This window comes from Arachis ipaensis, chromosome B1 (assembly GCF_059453495.1).
Source record: "Arachis ipaensis isolate K30076 ecotype BB chromosome B1, ASM5945349v1, whole genome shotgun sequence".
NCBI classification, from domain to species: Eukaryota; Viridiplantae; Streptophyta; class Magnoliopsida; order Fabales; family Fabaceae; genus Arachis; species Arachis ipaensis.
This window is the reverse complement of record NC_142436.1, coordinates 28921119-28936881: the sequence shown is the minus strand read 5'-3', so window position 1 is coordinate 28936881 and position 15763 is coordinate 28921119. Positions and strand designations below refer to the sequence as shown.

Sequence of the window (15763 nt, the reverse complement as noted above, 5' to 3'; positions counted from 1 at the left end):
CTAGTGGTATAATAAATTAAATTTCGGAGTGACAAAATTATAGCTTTATTAGAATTTCATTTGCTTATTTGCTCTTTTCTTCTTTTCAGTCAAAAGAAAAGAAAAGAAATATTTTTTTTTCCAAAATGGCTTACATTTTTTTGTTGAAATGACGGGCCAAATTTGTAAGTTAAATATTTATAGTATTTTGTTTTCCTTTTGATGATTTAGCATTTATTTACAAAATAACTATATCACGTCAACTATTTGTCCATATATTTGGAAGTCATTGAATGCTTCATATCTTCAATTGTCATATATTTCAGGAAGCCTTAGGTTAAGAAAAAGTGAAGTACTTAAAATTTGTCAACATATTCATACTCATATAATATAACCCGTATAAAAATTGTAGTCATGATTTCTTAATCACATAAATTGCACTCCCAAAAAATTTCTTGATCACATCGACGGTTGAAAACCGTACCATACATGTCGCTTCAACTCCAAAATTAGAACAAAAGGGTGCAAGTTAATTATACTTTTTGTTTATCTTTCTAGTAATTCCTTGTTAGGGGTTTACATAGTGAAGGTTTTTCGAAAATAAAACATAATATTAGGGGTGAGCACGGGTCGGTTTGGTTTGAGTTTATGATAAAATTAGAACTGAATCGATCAAAATATAATTGGTTCAGTTTGGTTCGGATTTGTATTTTTTTTGTATATGTACCCGAACCAAACCAAACGGATTAAGAACGGATTGGTTTGGTTTGGGTAATTGGGTACCCGACGACTTTGAAATTCATAAAAAAAAAACTAAACTTTTTATCTTAAAAATTCAACAAGTACAATAAACATGTAACATCAATAGAAATAATCCAAACATGTTAAACACTAAATACATTAAAAACTAAACTCATTAAAATCCAAACATATTAATAATGAATAATCATTTTTTAATAAAAAAGTCATTTTTATTTTTTATTTTTTATTTTTTATTTAATTAATATATGATCGAATTCGCGGGTTGGTTCAGGTTTTGCACCTCCAAAATCGATACCCGAACCAATCACTAACAAAAACCATCGATTTGGTTCGGGTCGGACCCGATTACCCATTGGTTTCAGAACTAATTTAATTGGTTCGGTTCGGATTCGGACGGGTAATCGAATACCTGCTACCCGTGCTCACCCCTACATGATACCAAGTTAACGAGAAATATAATTAGTTTAAGATGAGTAAATCAATCTGGTTTCAAAAGATCAAACTGGTTATTAACAAGTTTTAGAAATAATAATTAAACTGCTTTTTAATTGGTTTTAAAAAAAATCAAATTTTATACTAAAAAATGATTTTAAAAAAATAAGAATTGTTTTTTTTCTTATTAAATTACTAGTTTTATTAATGGCCAAAATTACTGAAATTTACTTGCCCCAAGAATTTTTCTTTTAAATATATTATGTTTTGTTAAATATGTTAAGGTATACTAGGGCCAACACATTTACGTAAAAAAAGGGAAAGAATTTGTTAAATGTTGATTCAAAAATAATATTTGAAAAAAGATAAGATAAATTGAATTTTAATATTATATAAAAGAATTTTTTTGAAATAAAACTAAATTATATTTTTATATCTTTAATTAATTAACTTATTATATATTTAAAGAACATGCATTATTTTTTTATACATTATAAATTTTAATTTTAATTTTTTATAATTTTACATATTTATTTAATTAATTATGAGATGGTCAGTAAGTTAAATTAATAATTTACGGTAAAATTAGTGATCTTATTAAAATACCCAGTCTCTCACCTTTAACAAGATCAGTTAAGTATTAAAAAGAAAGAAGATAACTAGAATAAAAAAATAAAAAACTGTCAAAATTACTTTGGAAGTGGCAGTAAATTAACATTCTGTTTTAAATTTTAGAAGATAATAAAATTAATTAAATATTATTATTAGTAAAATAAAATAAAAAGTAAGGATAAAAATCAGTTAAAAAGTCTTAATTTTAACTCAATCATCTACATATCTAGACGTTGACGTTAAATTTAATTTAAATAATTGGATTAATGAGGAATTTAAGAGGCACAAAATTTGAAATATACATAATTTAAATTTAAAAATTAATACATTACTTATAAAATTTAAAAATTTTGTTTTAAATTTTTTATGTACTCTTATGAGTATTAATTTAAATGAAAAATATTAGAAAAAATAAAAAATTTATAGGTTTATAGAAAAGATTTACCGTATGTTATAACGTAAGATAAAAATTACTTGTGAGTTAAAAAATAATTATTAATAATTTTTTCGAAAAACTATTTGCAGTTATACTTTATGATTTTATTTTGTTTAATTAAATTATATTATATCTAATTTTATTTATAAATTGAGCTTTTGCTTTCTGCTTTTACTTGAGCTTTTGATTCTATTTTTTCTATTTTTGGGTTTGTTTCTACTTCTACTTTTAATCTGATTTTGATTTGTTATTTTTTGATTTAATTGTTGTTAAATTTGATGTTGTTATTTTTGGATTTGAATAATGTGTTATTGTTGATGTTCTTAAATCTGATTATTAGTATTTGATGGGAGTAAGGGAGGTGGTGGTGGTGATAAAGATGCTGGTGGTGGTGGAGGGTATTTTTACCAGTAAAAAGTTAAAATGATGATTTTAATGTGAAATAAAACGTTAAGGATGATTCTAAATCAAAAATTACGTTGAGGACGGTTTCGATTTTGACCCTAAATATTAGGGATTAAAATAATACTTACCCCTTATAATGTAGGATAAAAATCACTCCTAAGTGAAAAAGTAATTATTAATATTTTTTCTCGAAAAACTATTTACAATTATACTTCATGATTTTATTTTTTTAATTAAATTATATTATATCTAATTTTTTTTATAAATTGATCTAATTTAATCTAAACAGTAATTAATTGTATCTTTTTATACATATTTTTTTATCAAATTAGATCGAATTAAATTTTACTTATAAATTTATCTAATTTAATCTAAATAATAATAAATTGTATCGTTTTTTATTTTATAAATTGATCTAAATTATACCATAAATATTATTTTAATTGTAATTTTTTTATAATAATACATATATCTTGTTTATATTGTAAATGAGATATATGTATTTTTTAAATTTTCATATATATCATTTACATGGTAAACAAAATATAAACAATTTTAATCGTTTATAGTGTAAATGAAATATATAGTAAAAATAAAAAATAATAAATATGCTATAAATTATTTATATTCGTAAACAAATTATTTATTTATAAAAAAATTCCTATATACTGTTGAAGTAAATAAACCTATATTTTTGGAAGTCACCAAAAAAAAAAAACCTATATTTTTGGGGTATATGTAAATAAGCCTATATATATGTTGTTAGGAAATAGGAACATCAGGTTTTTTCGGGTCTTAAACAATTGGGTTATTTTAAATGGCAGGATTAAAGTAGAGATATTGGGTCGGCCCATATAATTGTGTGATACTTTGCTTCTAGTGCTCAACTGTTCATTGCTCTTTGACCAAAAAAAAAAAATATTCATTGCTCTTTGACCATCTAAAAAAGGAAATGTTCATTGCTCAATCATTTTAAGATAACCTGATTCCAGGTATAATTGGTTTATTGATTTATTTACTGGATATATAGATTATGTATTTGTTTGGACGCTATTAAATCGATAGAAAAAGATTTTTTTAATATTTTTTTTTTATTTTTTAGTGTGTTTGACAAATTTCTAATAATAAAAATAAAAGTATTAGAAAAAAAATCTCTTTTTTGAGAAGTTATAATTTATATCTTTTTTAATAATTTTCTTTCTTTAAAAAAAATATTTTTATATAATAAATGAACAAAAAAATATTTTTATCTTATTTTATCTAAACATAATTAATAATAAAAAATCTTTTTATATTAAAATATTCAAACATAAATCACTTTTATTTTTATAAAAAATCTTTTAAAAAAGTTATTAAAAGAAAAATCTTTTTTAAAATAACATTTAAGCAAGTTTATCAATCGCATTGACCTTTTTCTAGACTCAATATGCCAATTTATTTGCATGAAGATTACTCATATATGAAACATAATGAGTGTGCACAAAGTACAACATGATTTTTTTGTATTTAAAGTTTTAAACACTTCCATCTTTTGCTAAACATTTTTTTATAACCACAATTGTTATACTGTCACATTTAGAAAGCCCCCTTCTCCTCTCACCTTTTTTTTTAGAAAAATATTTGGTAACAAAAAATTTTTAGTCATAATTAGTCAAAACTTTTTAAAATTTATTTTATTTATATAACTTAATAATATTTTGATTTTTTTTATCTCACTTTCCTATCAATTCACTTAGGTAGGTTTGTTTTGAGATATTGAGACTGAGACTCGGTATCGTATTTGTTGATTCAGAGACTGGTACTAAAATTTCTATCTCTGTCTTCAAAATTTCAGTATTTCAGTACCTCCAAAAAGGACACAGGGGACTAAAATTTTTAGAGATGGAGACTAAAACTTTAATAACATTTTATACCTAAAATACTCTCATTTCAATTAATTAATTTTAATTTTATCCTTTGTGCAAATTAAATTAGAGTTTCACTTTTGTTTCAATTCTTGTCTCCCATTTTGCACCAAACAAAATACTGAGATTTATTTCAATCTCTGTCTCTTAGTCTTTGTCTCTCAGTCTCAATCTTTCCATCTCTATCTCTCCACCAAACGCTACCTTATCATACTCTTATCAACGCCACTTATTAATAATACTAATTATAATATCATATCCCTAATTATTAGGCATTCTTGTAATTACTATTTAATATTTCTTTTTATAATTTGAATTTATATTTAAGAATAAAATAGATACTAATAATAATGAAAAACTATAATAATCATTAAATTACTTAATTAATTTTTAATTCTTTTATTTTATTTATTATCATTCCAGAAGGTAGCGAACATAGAAGTCTTGTTTAATAGGTTTATCATTGTTAGAAGAATCATGAAGGTCGTATACTCTCTCATAGGACAAAAATCACAACTCTAGTTCAATTACAAGCACAATTGGGATAAGTCAAAGAAGTTTACAAGAAATCGTCTTTAATATTGCAAATAATATGACATTTGAATTCGACCTTAACATGATACCTATGTCGGAAGGAATTAAAGAATAATTTGAACAATAAATAGACTCACCCAATAAAATTATTGCCAATCAACTATAATATCTCAATTTTTTTTAAAAAATTAAATAATAAATTATTCATAATTAATTATTTTATTTAAAAAAATTATTCTCCAAAAATAATTAAATTAAATTTTATAATACTTTAAATTTAAAATCTATAAAAAAATTTTAAATTATTTTTATTATAATAAGTTATTTTAAAAAAGATAAAAATTATTATTATTATTATAATTATTATTATTAAAGTTAAAAAAAAAAAAAGAAATTGGCTGAAGCCATTTGGGAGTAAAAGAAAGGAAATGAAGCATAGTTTCTATGTACATATACATGTATATAGTAATGTCGGGAGCGGGTAGGCAACCGACACATGAGCTCATGGTCTGCGTTAGGAATAGACATGCATCATGTTGTTTGCACATTTGCATTTGATTGTGTCTGCTTATCTAGTTTCTCTGTGATTGTGCTATTTGTCTTATTGCAATTTGTTTGTGTATTAATCTGTTTTTTGTGCTATTAGTTGGTGTATTGAGGTGACTGAGAACCGAGGTTGTGATTGAGAATTGTTTTAAGTTTAGAAATTTAAAGAAGGTAATTAGTTATATAAAGTTAAAGTAAAAAGTATTTTTAAAGGTTTAACAAAATAGTTTTATTGAGTAAGTTAATTATTTGCATTAAATTCATTACTTTTACGACATTTTCATTCCCTATTGAGAACGTGTGGTTTGTTCTCACCCCAAAATCTTCCACCCTTTCAGTGACAGGTTTGAAGATTCAATATGAAACTGCGGACGATTAGTAGATTTACTTGTGATACATGTTGTTTTTATAGAGTTCCCTCGCCCTTGTTGCTTTAGCTTTTATTTTATTCAGAGGGATAGGTATTGTCTTCAAGTTTTATATTGAATTCATTTGTATAATATTTATTATTATTAATAATTATGTGATTATTATTATGTGAAGATTTTTTATATGTGATTTTAATTACTAAAAATAATTTTTTAGAATTTTCTATAAAACTGAAACGCGATATCGAACTAAAGTCTCAATATTAAATAGTTAAAAAGGAAAACGAGTTAGTAATGCCTTATTTTTTGTACGATCATGACGTGCTAAAAGTTAGGGTGTTACATCAACCATCTTCGAGAATATGAAAAACCACACTAACTTTGACGAGGTATGGTAATAAACTGATTTTTTGTTTTTTTTTTTTTATTTTTTGTGCATTTATAATTATACTATATTAACTAAGTTCATACACATAACATTTATAAATTCATATACATAATATCCATAATTACATACAACTAATATCTAAAAATTAAATTCGTGTTTATTAGATATTACATCCATACACATATCATTTTTTAGTTATTGCATAAATAGTTATTGTTCATACCCTGGCCCAATAAATAGGGCCCAGGACACAAGCAAAGACGCCCAACCCAAAGGGTTGACCCTTTCTCCAGTACCGGCCTTCATCCCAGAAGTCGGTACTGAACACGACCTGTTCCAGAGAAGTCGGATACGAGGGTCAGCTGGCAGATAACACTCATTCGAATGAGTAACTGCCCCTAGAAACTCTCTAACCACTTCATAGAGCCATATCTTAACTTCCCTAAGATATGGGAACGGTTATCCACCTAAAAAGGTGGCACTACTTCAGCGGTGGTTATTGGTTCACCACTATAAATACACTGACACCCTTCAGGTATAAAAAAGGTTCCAATATACTCTCTAACCTGCTCCCACTCTTGCTAACTTAGGCATCGGAGTGTCTTTGCAGGTACCACCCCCCATTCTTTCTCACGCACAAGTCGGACGGAGGAACACCGAGTACCAGGTCCACTCGATAGTCACCTCCTTCATACGTTTGGGCCAACCAACGCCATCCAGCCCATTAATCTCCGGTTACCCACCGTAACATTGGCGCCGTTGCCGGGGACCCGAGAGATCAACCAGTGATGGCGGGTAGATCCCCTTAAGAGGGTCATGTGGAGACAGATTCTGAACAAGAGAATTTGAACACTGGAAACAATGAGGCAGATCAGACCCTCCACCAGGAAGCCAATGATCAACATAGGGAAGGCACCTCCGGAATCAAAAATCCGAAGGTGAACTCTTCGGAGGGGCGCGAATCAGAAAAAGAAGGACCCTCTCACACTAGTGAGCTTATGGGATTAATTCACAGTCGCCTCGAGCAGCTAGAACAGGAGCGGGAACGACAAAAGGAAGCCGAAAAGAACCTAAAAGAGGAGATGGAGCGACGAAAAGAGTTAGAAAGAAAACTCTTAAAATTAGAATCCTCCCTCAAAGGTCGGAATTCTCACGGCGATAGAGAAGATTCTCCCTTAGGAGAGAAAGATCCTTTTAGCGAGGACATAATGAGGGCAAAAGTTCCAAGAAACTTTAGAAGCCCCGATATGGACCTCTACGACGGAACCACTGATCCAAAGCATCATCTGAGCAACTTTAAAAGTCGGATGTATCTGACTGACGCTTCTGACGCTACGCGATGCAAAGCTTTTCCGACAACCTTGTCAAAAGCAGCGATGAAGTGGTTCGACAGCCTCCCTCCGAGGTCAATTACCAGTTTTGAAGACCTCTCAAGAAAGTTCTTGATGAGGTTCTCCATCCAGAAGGACAAAGTAAAGCATGCACCAAGTCTCCTGGGAATAAAACAGGAGGTCGGGGAGTCCTTACGGGCCTATATGGAAAGATTCAACAAAGCGTGTTTGGAAATTCAAGACCTGCCCACCGAAGCAGTCATCATGGGGCTAGTCAATGGTCTTAGAGAAGGCCCCTTCTCACAGTCCATATCAAAAAGACACCCCGCCTCATTAAATGATGTACAGGAAAGAGCTGAAAAGTACATCAATATGGAAGAAAACGCTAGGCTAAGAGACCCGAGTTTGCGATCCGGGCACCCTCCCTCAACGAAAGAAAGGGAGAGGGAAGCTAAGAAGAAGGAAGAACTCGGCCTCGATAGGCCAAGAAAATATCACTCTTATACTCCACTGAAAGTTCCTGTGGTGGATGTGTACAGAGAAATTTGCAATACCGAAAGGCTGCCTCCTTCCAGGCCCATTAAAAATAAAAGAGGAGGGAGCCGCGGTGATTACTGTGAGTACCATAAAATATATGGGCACTCCACAAACGACTGTTACGACCTTAAAAATGTGATAGAAAAACTGGCCAGAGAAGGTCGGCTTGACAAATATCTCATAGAAAGGTCGGACAGTCATGGAAAAAGAAAGCGAGATGATATGGATAAAAGAGACCCACCACCACAAACTCCGGAGAGACATATCCATATGATCTCAGGAGGGTTCGCGGGAGGGGGACTCACAAAATCCTCTCGTAAAAGACATCTCAAGAGAATTTACCAGGTCGAAGAGGGATCCTCCGACCTCCCAACCATTTCATTCACAAAGGAAGATGGGCGAGGAATAATCCCTGGGCACGACGACCCAGTGGTAATCACCATGATCCTGGCAAATGCCCACCTACACAGAACACTAGTAGACCAAGGAAGCTCGGCGGACATCCTCTTCAAGCCCGCTTTCGACAAACTAGGATTAGACGAGAAGGAGTTAAGAGCCTACCCCGACACCTTGTACGGGTTAGGCGACACGCCAATAAAGCCACTAGGATTTTTGCCCCTCCACACCACCTTTGGAAAGGGGGAGAAGACAAAGACTCTGAATATAGACTTTATAGTCATCGACGTGGGGTCGGCCTATAACTCTTTAATCGGCAGAGCTACCCTTAATCGACTCGGAGCGGTGGTATCGACGCCCCACCTTTGCATGAAATTTCCGACCTCAGCAGGGATAGCAACGGTGAGGGGAGATCAGAAGCTAGCAAGGAAATGCTACAATGAAAGCCTAAACCTGAGAGGAAAAGGCAAAGAAGTTCACACAATAGAGCTCGGGGGAGCAAGGATTAAAGAAGAGCTGCGACCCCAGCCCGGGGGAAAAACCGAGGAGATTCAGGTCGGCGAAGAGGAAGGAAAAAACACTCACATAGGGGCCAACCTAAGGGAAACCCTAAGACAAGGGTTGACCAAGCTTCTAAGAGATAACTCCGATCTCTTCGCCTGGAAGGCCTCCGATATGCCTGGGATAGACCCCGAGCTCATGTCCCACAAGCTTTCGGTCTACTCGGGATCTCGACCTGTACAACAACGTAGACGCAAGCTCGGCCCAGAGCGAGCTCTAATAGTAGAGGAGCAAGTACAAGCGCTCCTAGAAGCCGGTTTTATCAGAGAAGTCAAGTATCCAACATGACTAGCCAATGTAGTGCTAGTCAAAAAACAAAATGGTAAATGGAGAATGTGCGTCGACTACACCGACTTAAATAAGGCATGTCCCAAGGACCCTTATCCACTACCAAGCATTGACGCCCTAGTAGACTCTAGCTCGGGGTATCAATACTTGTCGTTCATGGACGCCTACTCAGGATATAACCAAATCTCGATGTATGAACCAGACCAGGAAAAAACATCATTCATCACGCCCAGAGCTAACTTTTGCTACGTGGTCATGCCATTTGGATTGAAAAATGCAGGGGCCACATATCAGAGGCTGATGAATAAGGTGTTTGCCCCTCACTTAGGAAGCTTAATGGAAGCATACGTCGACGATATGCTGGTAAAGACCAAGAAGGAAGTCGACCTCCTATCTGACCTCTAACAAGTCTTTGACACCATAAGGTTGCACGGGATGAGACTAAATCCTGCAAAGTGCGCCTTCGCAGTGGAGGCAGGAAAATTTCTAGGATTCATGCTAACACAAAGAGGGATCAAAGCCAATCCCGACAAGTGTAGAGCTATCCTAGAAATGAAAAGCCCGACTTGTTTGAGAGAGGTCCAACAGCTGAATGGCCGACTAGCAGCTCTCTCCAGATTTTTAGCAGGATCAGCACTAAGATCCCTTCCACTGTTCTCCCTATTGAGAAAGGCACACCAGTTTGAGTGGACTCCCGAATGCGAGGAGGCGTTCCAGGAGTTCAAAAAGTTTTTGAGCCAACCTCCTATTCTGACTCGACCTATAGCCGGAAAAGACCTCGTCTTATACCTATCCGTGGCAGACAAGGCTGTCTCAGCAGCCTTGATAAGAGAAGACGAGGTCGGTCAACACCCAATCTATTTCATCAGTAAAGTTCTACAGGGCCCTGAACTAAGGTATCACAAAGTAGAAAAGTTTGCCTACTCCTTAGTAATAGCCTCTCGAAGGCTACGGCCTTACTTCCAAGCTCACACAATAAGAGTCCGCACGAACCAACCCATGAAGCAAATCCTTCAAAAGACGGATGTTGCAGGAAGAATGGTTCAATGGGCAATAGAGCTCTCCGAGTTCGACTTGAAGTACGAAACTCGGACGGTGATTAAAGCCCAGTGCCTCGCCGACTTCATTGCAGAATATGCAGGGGATCAAGAGGATAAACCAACTACCTGGGAACTCTACGTGGATGGATCCTCCAATAAAACAGGAAGCGGCGCAGGCATAATATTGGTAGATGAAAGGGGAACCCAGATAGAGGTCTCCCTCAAGTTTGAGTTCCCAGCTTCAAATAACCAGGCAGAATATGAAGCCTTGATCGCAGGATTAAAGCTGGCAGAAGAAGTCGGTGCTACCAAGGTAATGGTATACAGTGACTCTCAAGTGGTGACCTCCCAAATAAGTGGGGAATATCAGGCAAAAGACCCAAATATGAAGAAATACTTGGAAAAAACTCTGGAGCACCTCGGGCGTTTTGCAGAAACCGAGGTCACGCACATAACTCGGGACCTAAATAGCAGAGCAGACGCCCTATCCAAGTTAGCAAGTACCAAGCCAGGGGGAAATAACAGAAGCCTGATCCAAGAAACTCTCCAAGAACCTTCAGTGGTAAAAATGGAAGACAAACAAGAAGTCTTCGAAGTGGTTGGATTAAACCTCGGATGGATGAACCCCTTGGTCGAATACCTGAAATTCGACATCCTCCCCAAGGAGGAAAAGGAGGCCAAGAAAATCCAAAGGGAAGCGCAACACTATACCTTGGTGAAAAATATTCTCTATAGAAGAGGGATATCAACACCATTGTTAAAGTGTGTGCCGACCTCAAAAGCCACTGAGGTATTAGAGGAGATACACAGTGGAATCTGCGGGAACCACCTCGGAGCGAGGTCATTAGCCAGAAAGGTGATCCGAGCTGGATTCTACTGGCCAACCTTGCAGAAAGATGCCACAGACTTTGTGAAAAAATGCCAACCGTGTCAAATGCATGCAAATTTCCACGTGGCCCCCCTAGAGGAGCTCATCAGTGTCACCTCCCCATGGCCCTTTGCAAAATGGGGAATGGATTTGTTAGGTCCTTTTCCCCAGGCGCCAGGACAAGTCAAATACCTAATAGTGGGAATAGATTATTTCACAAAGTGGATAGAAGCAGAACCACTGGCCACCATCACTGCACAAAGAAGTCGGAGGTTCCTCTACAAAAATATAATCACAAGGTATGGGATACCTTATTCCATTACCACAGATAACGGAACCCAGTTCACCGACTCCACCTTTAGAAGCCTAGTAGCCAGTATGAACATCAAACACCAGTTCACCTCAGTGGAACACCCACAAGCCAATGGGCAAGCCGAAGCAGCCAACAAAGTCATACTGGCAGGGCTGAAGAAAAGATTACAAGATGTGAAAGGAGCCTGGGCTGAAGAACTCCAACAAGTACTATGGGCTTACAGAACAACCCCCCAATCCGCCACTGGAGAAACACCCTTCCGACTAGTTTATGGCGTAAAAGCCATGATCCCAATAGAGGTCAATGAGCAAAGCCCAAGAGTGATTTTCCACGACGAGATCAGGAATATACAGGGGCACAAAGAGGAGCTCGACTTGCTCCCCGAAATCCGAGAAGAAGCCCAGATAAGAGAAGCAGCGTTGAAGCAAAGGATGACCGCGAGATACAACAAAAAAGTCATTCGAAGGAGTTTCACCCCAGATGACTTGGTCCTAATCAGAAACGATATTGGAGTCAACAAATCAGGAGAAGGAAAGCTCGCTGCTAATTGGAAAGGACCATACAAGATCAACGAGGTCTTAGGAAAGGGCTATTATAGGGTAACCGACTTCGACGGCAACGAGTTACCCAGGTCATGGCATGCTTGTAATATGAAAAGGTACTACAGCTAAAAGCGAACCCTACTCCCTGATGTACTCTTTTCCCGATTTCATGATTTTTTCCCAAAATCAAAGGGTTTTTTCTGAAAAGGGTTTTTAACGAGGCATCATAGTAGGGGCTAAGGGAAAACAAATAATCAAAAGCCCTTAGTAGCAATAGGGTACCTCCTCAATTAATAAAGATCTCTTTCATTTTGAATATCTCTTTTAAATTCCCTTTTTATTCCCTTTCTACGAAACGCGCCAACTTAAGCTCGACAAAACGTGAAAATCCCATGAACCGACCTAGATGGTCGTCAGGATAAAACGACGAGGTACAAGTCGGCGTAAAGAGGCTATAGAAGTCGATCATGATAAACTCGGGAGCAGTCCGACTCATAAGTCGGAATGCGAAACCGAGTAAAATTAAAATGAATCGCAAAAGTAGCCTAAGTCACGAAAAACTCAATAAAACAAAATTGAGTACTAGGAATAACAAAAAGAGATAGGAAAAAACTAAGAAAAAATTGTAAGGCTGCCTCGAGGATCAAGGAGATTCAAAAAAGCAGGCAAGCCCCAAAGAAAAGGTTTTTCCAGAAAAAATCAAAGAGTCAAAAGAACCACGAACAGAAAAGCATGCGCGCATAAGGTAACTCAAAACCCTTATCCAAAAAAGGGCATTTATTTAAAACACTAAATTAAACCCTTATTAAAAAAGGGCATCATAAATTGTTTTGTTTACGGCCTTAAAAGGCCAAAAATTGTTCAAACACCAACAAATAAATATAAAGAGTTTAAAAAGGGGGGGGGGTCCACAGGCCGGACCCCCAATAGCCAAATCACTTCTTTGCAAGAGGAGTAGGAGGATCACCACCACCAGGACCAGGAGTTGGAGAGAAAGTCGGAGGAGCAGCAGAAGAACTCGGAGCGTCCTTAGAGCGAGGAGGGGACTCTATGATCCTCTGCTCCCGAGTCTTCAAATCAGACTCAGACTCCACCACGGGGACAGGAGGATCCACGATGGCACCATCAATGACAACCTTATCAGGGTCCAAAGGAGAAAGGTCCAAGTCAGGAGCAATGACTCCGACCTGCTCCTTGAAAACCCTCCAGGCCTCATCAGCACCATCCGCAATAGAGTCCTCCAACTCGGTATAGGCCTTTCGAGCATTCAGCAAGTCATTCTTTACAGACACAAGATCAGCAAATAAACTGTTGTAGCTGGCTTGCGCTACTTTCCTCAAATTCACCTCCATGTTGCATTGGGCTTGCAACTTCTGCTCCTTCTCCCGGAGGCTGTCCCTCTCCTCCTTCAGCCTGGCAACTCTCCCCTCCAACTCCCTCTCATGCTCCTGATATATGCGAAGCCTACCCTCCAGCTCCTCGACCCTCGAGGTCGTCCCTAAAGAGCTGATAGGAGTCTTCTCAAATATATCCAAGAGTTTGCCACAAACCCCCGCCGTCTTGAGACTCTCCTCAACCACAGTGGTGAGGTAGTGCCGAACAGAAACATCATCCATACTCATACGAGCATGAGGATAGATGTTCTTTCGGACGAACGCAAGAGCGTCCGCCTCACCAGAAGCGCCAGACTCTAAGGTCTTGCGCTTCTTCGGCTCTGGTTCAGGAGTAGGTCGGACAGAAGGGGGTGGCAGAGAGGAAGCAGAGGAGGAAATCACAATAGGTTGGGAGGGAGTCCCAACATTCCGAGGAGGAGGAGAAGGAGAGACAACCACCCTAGCACCACCAGATCTGGCACGAGACTTCGCCTTGGCTTCCTGAACCCTCTGGAAAGACTCTTGAGCATTTTTCTTTGCCATCTCTGCAAAAACAAATTGGTAGCTAAAAGTCAGACAAATCGGTAAAAGAAATTACAAGTCGGAAATAAGTGAGAAACGCAAAAAGCTACCTAGTTGTGACTGGACAAAGGCCGGCGACCCCTGGAGAAATTTTTTAGTATCCAAGTATGGGGCCCTCCTCCACACTTCTCGGAGGAACCCCACGATGGCCGCCTCCACCTCATCCAGGTCGTCCAGACCATATTTCTCGCAGGGGGAGGCCTCCAGCCAATATAAAGGAAATCGGGGAGAAGAATCATCATCCAGGAAAAAGGGGTGGTGACCCTCTACTGCTTGAACTTTGAAAAAATAGTTTTTGAAATCGTGAAAGGATTCGTCAAAAAGGGTAAAAAGCCTCCGACCTTGAATGGCCCGGAAGGACACCCACTGTTGCTTATTATTTAACCCACTGAAGGGCTTGGTCATATGGAAGAGATAGAAGAAAATCCTCAGAGAAGTCGGGAACTCTAAGGCCTGGCTAATAAATTGGTAAATTTTCAAAAAACCCCAAGAGTTGGGGTGAAGCTGGGTGGGAGCAACCCGGCAATGACGCAACACAGACATTTCAAACTCTGAAAAGGGGAGAAAAACGCCCAAACGAGTGACCATACTCTCATACATAAAAAAGAAATGAGGGGCCGCCTCATCGGCCCTCCCAAAGCAAACCCGGTCTTCTGGACCCGGGACTACCAACTCGTACTTCGGCTCATCTTCTTCAGAAGTACAAATTCTATAGTGAGTACGAAGGTGGGTGATAAATTTAGTATCAACTGAAGGCTCCTCCCCTAGGACCGTAACATCAACCCACTGGGAGAGAGCATCTACGGAAGCCATTTTCTTTTCTTAAAAAGGGTGACAAGAAACCTACAAAAGAAAAGGAAAATCAACACACGGTCTCTAAGGGAAGGGGTACAGAACTAAAGCCTACAAACCAATCTACCTACAAGATAAAGGCACGCAAATAGAAAGCATGTTACAGAAGGGGAAAAAAAGCTAACCTTTAAGTCTGAAATCAAGACTGGAGGAAGTAAAAACCTTCGAAACGCAAGAAATGCAACACGAACGAATGCAGGGAAAATTTGAAAGATCGCAGAAACGAAACAACGAAAGAGAGGGAAAAGTATTTATAAGAACGTTAGGGGCATAATGGTAAAATTGGGGCAATCCTTAATAAAGGTGCACCGTTACCAAGGCCATTAAATCCCTACGCACACCCAACGGACACGACGCTTGATTAGACGTAACCGTCAGAACCGAAAGGTCAAGAAAAATCACGTCGGTTCTTAAACCATCACGTCGGTCCTCTCGCAAATCGGCCAAGATCCGAGTTGAATACTCGAACCCAACTCTTAAAAAGAAATTGGGCTCGAGTAGGGGCACTGTTCATACCCTGGCCCAATAAATAGGGCCCAGGACCCAAGCAAAGACGCCCAACCCAAAGGGTTGACCCTCTCTCCAGTACCGGCCTTCATCCCAGAAGTCGGTACTGAACACGACCTGTTCCAGAGAAGTCGGATACGAGGGTCAGCTGGCAGATAACACTCATTCGAATGAGTAACTGCCCCTAGAAACTCTCTAACCACTTCA

General features: G+C 37.2%; 1 protein-coding gene across 1 annotated transcript; it reads right to left on the bottom strand.

Annotated features, from left to right (window-relative positions):
* Positions 1-13177: 13177 nt before the first annotated feature.
* LOC148576068 (uncharacterized) lies at positions 13178-14158 on the bottom strand. The gene has a single exon (XM_088501326.1). It carries the CDS (start codon positions 14156-14158, stop codon positions 13178-13180), a length of 981 nt encoding a protein of 326 aa, XP_088357452.1.
* Between the last annotated feature and the right edge of the window lie 1605 nt (positions 14159-15763).

Excerpts from the sequence above, each read along its gene's own strand:
- LOC148576068 (XM_088501326.1), bottom strand. The coding sequence starts at position 14,158 with ATGGCAAAGAAAAATGCTCAAGAGTCTTTCCAGAGGGTTCAGGAAGCC.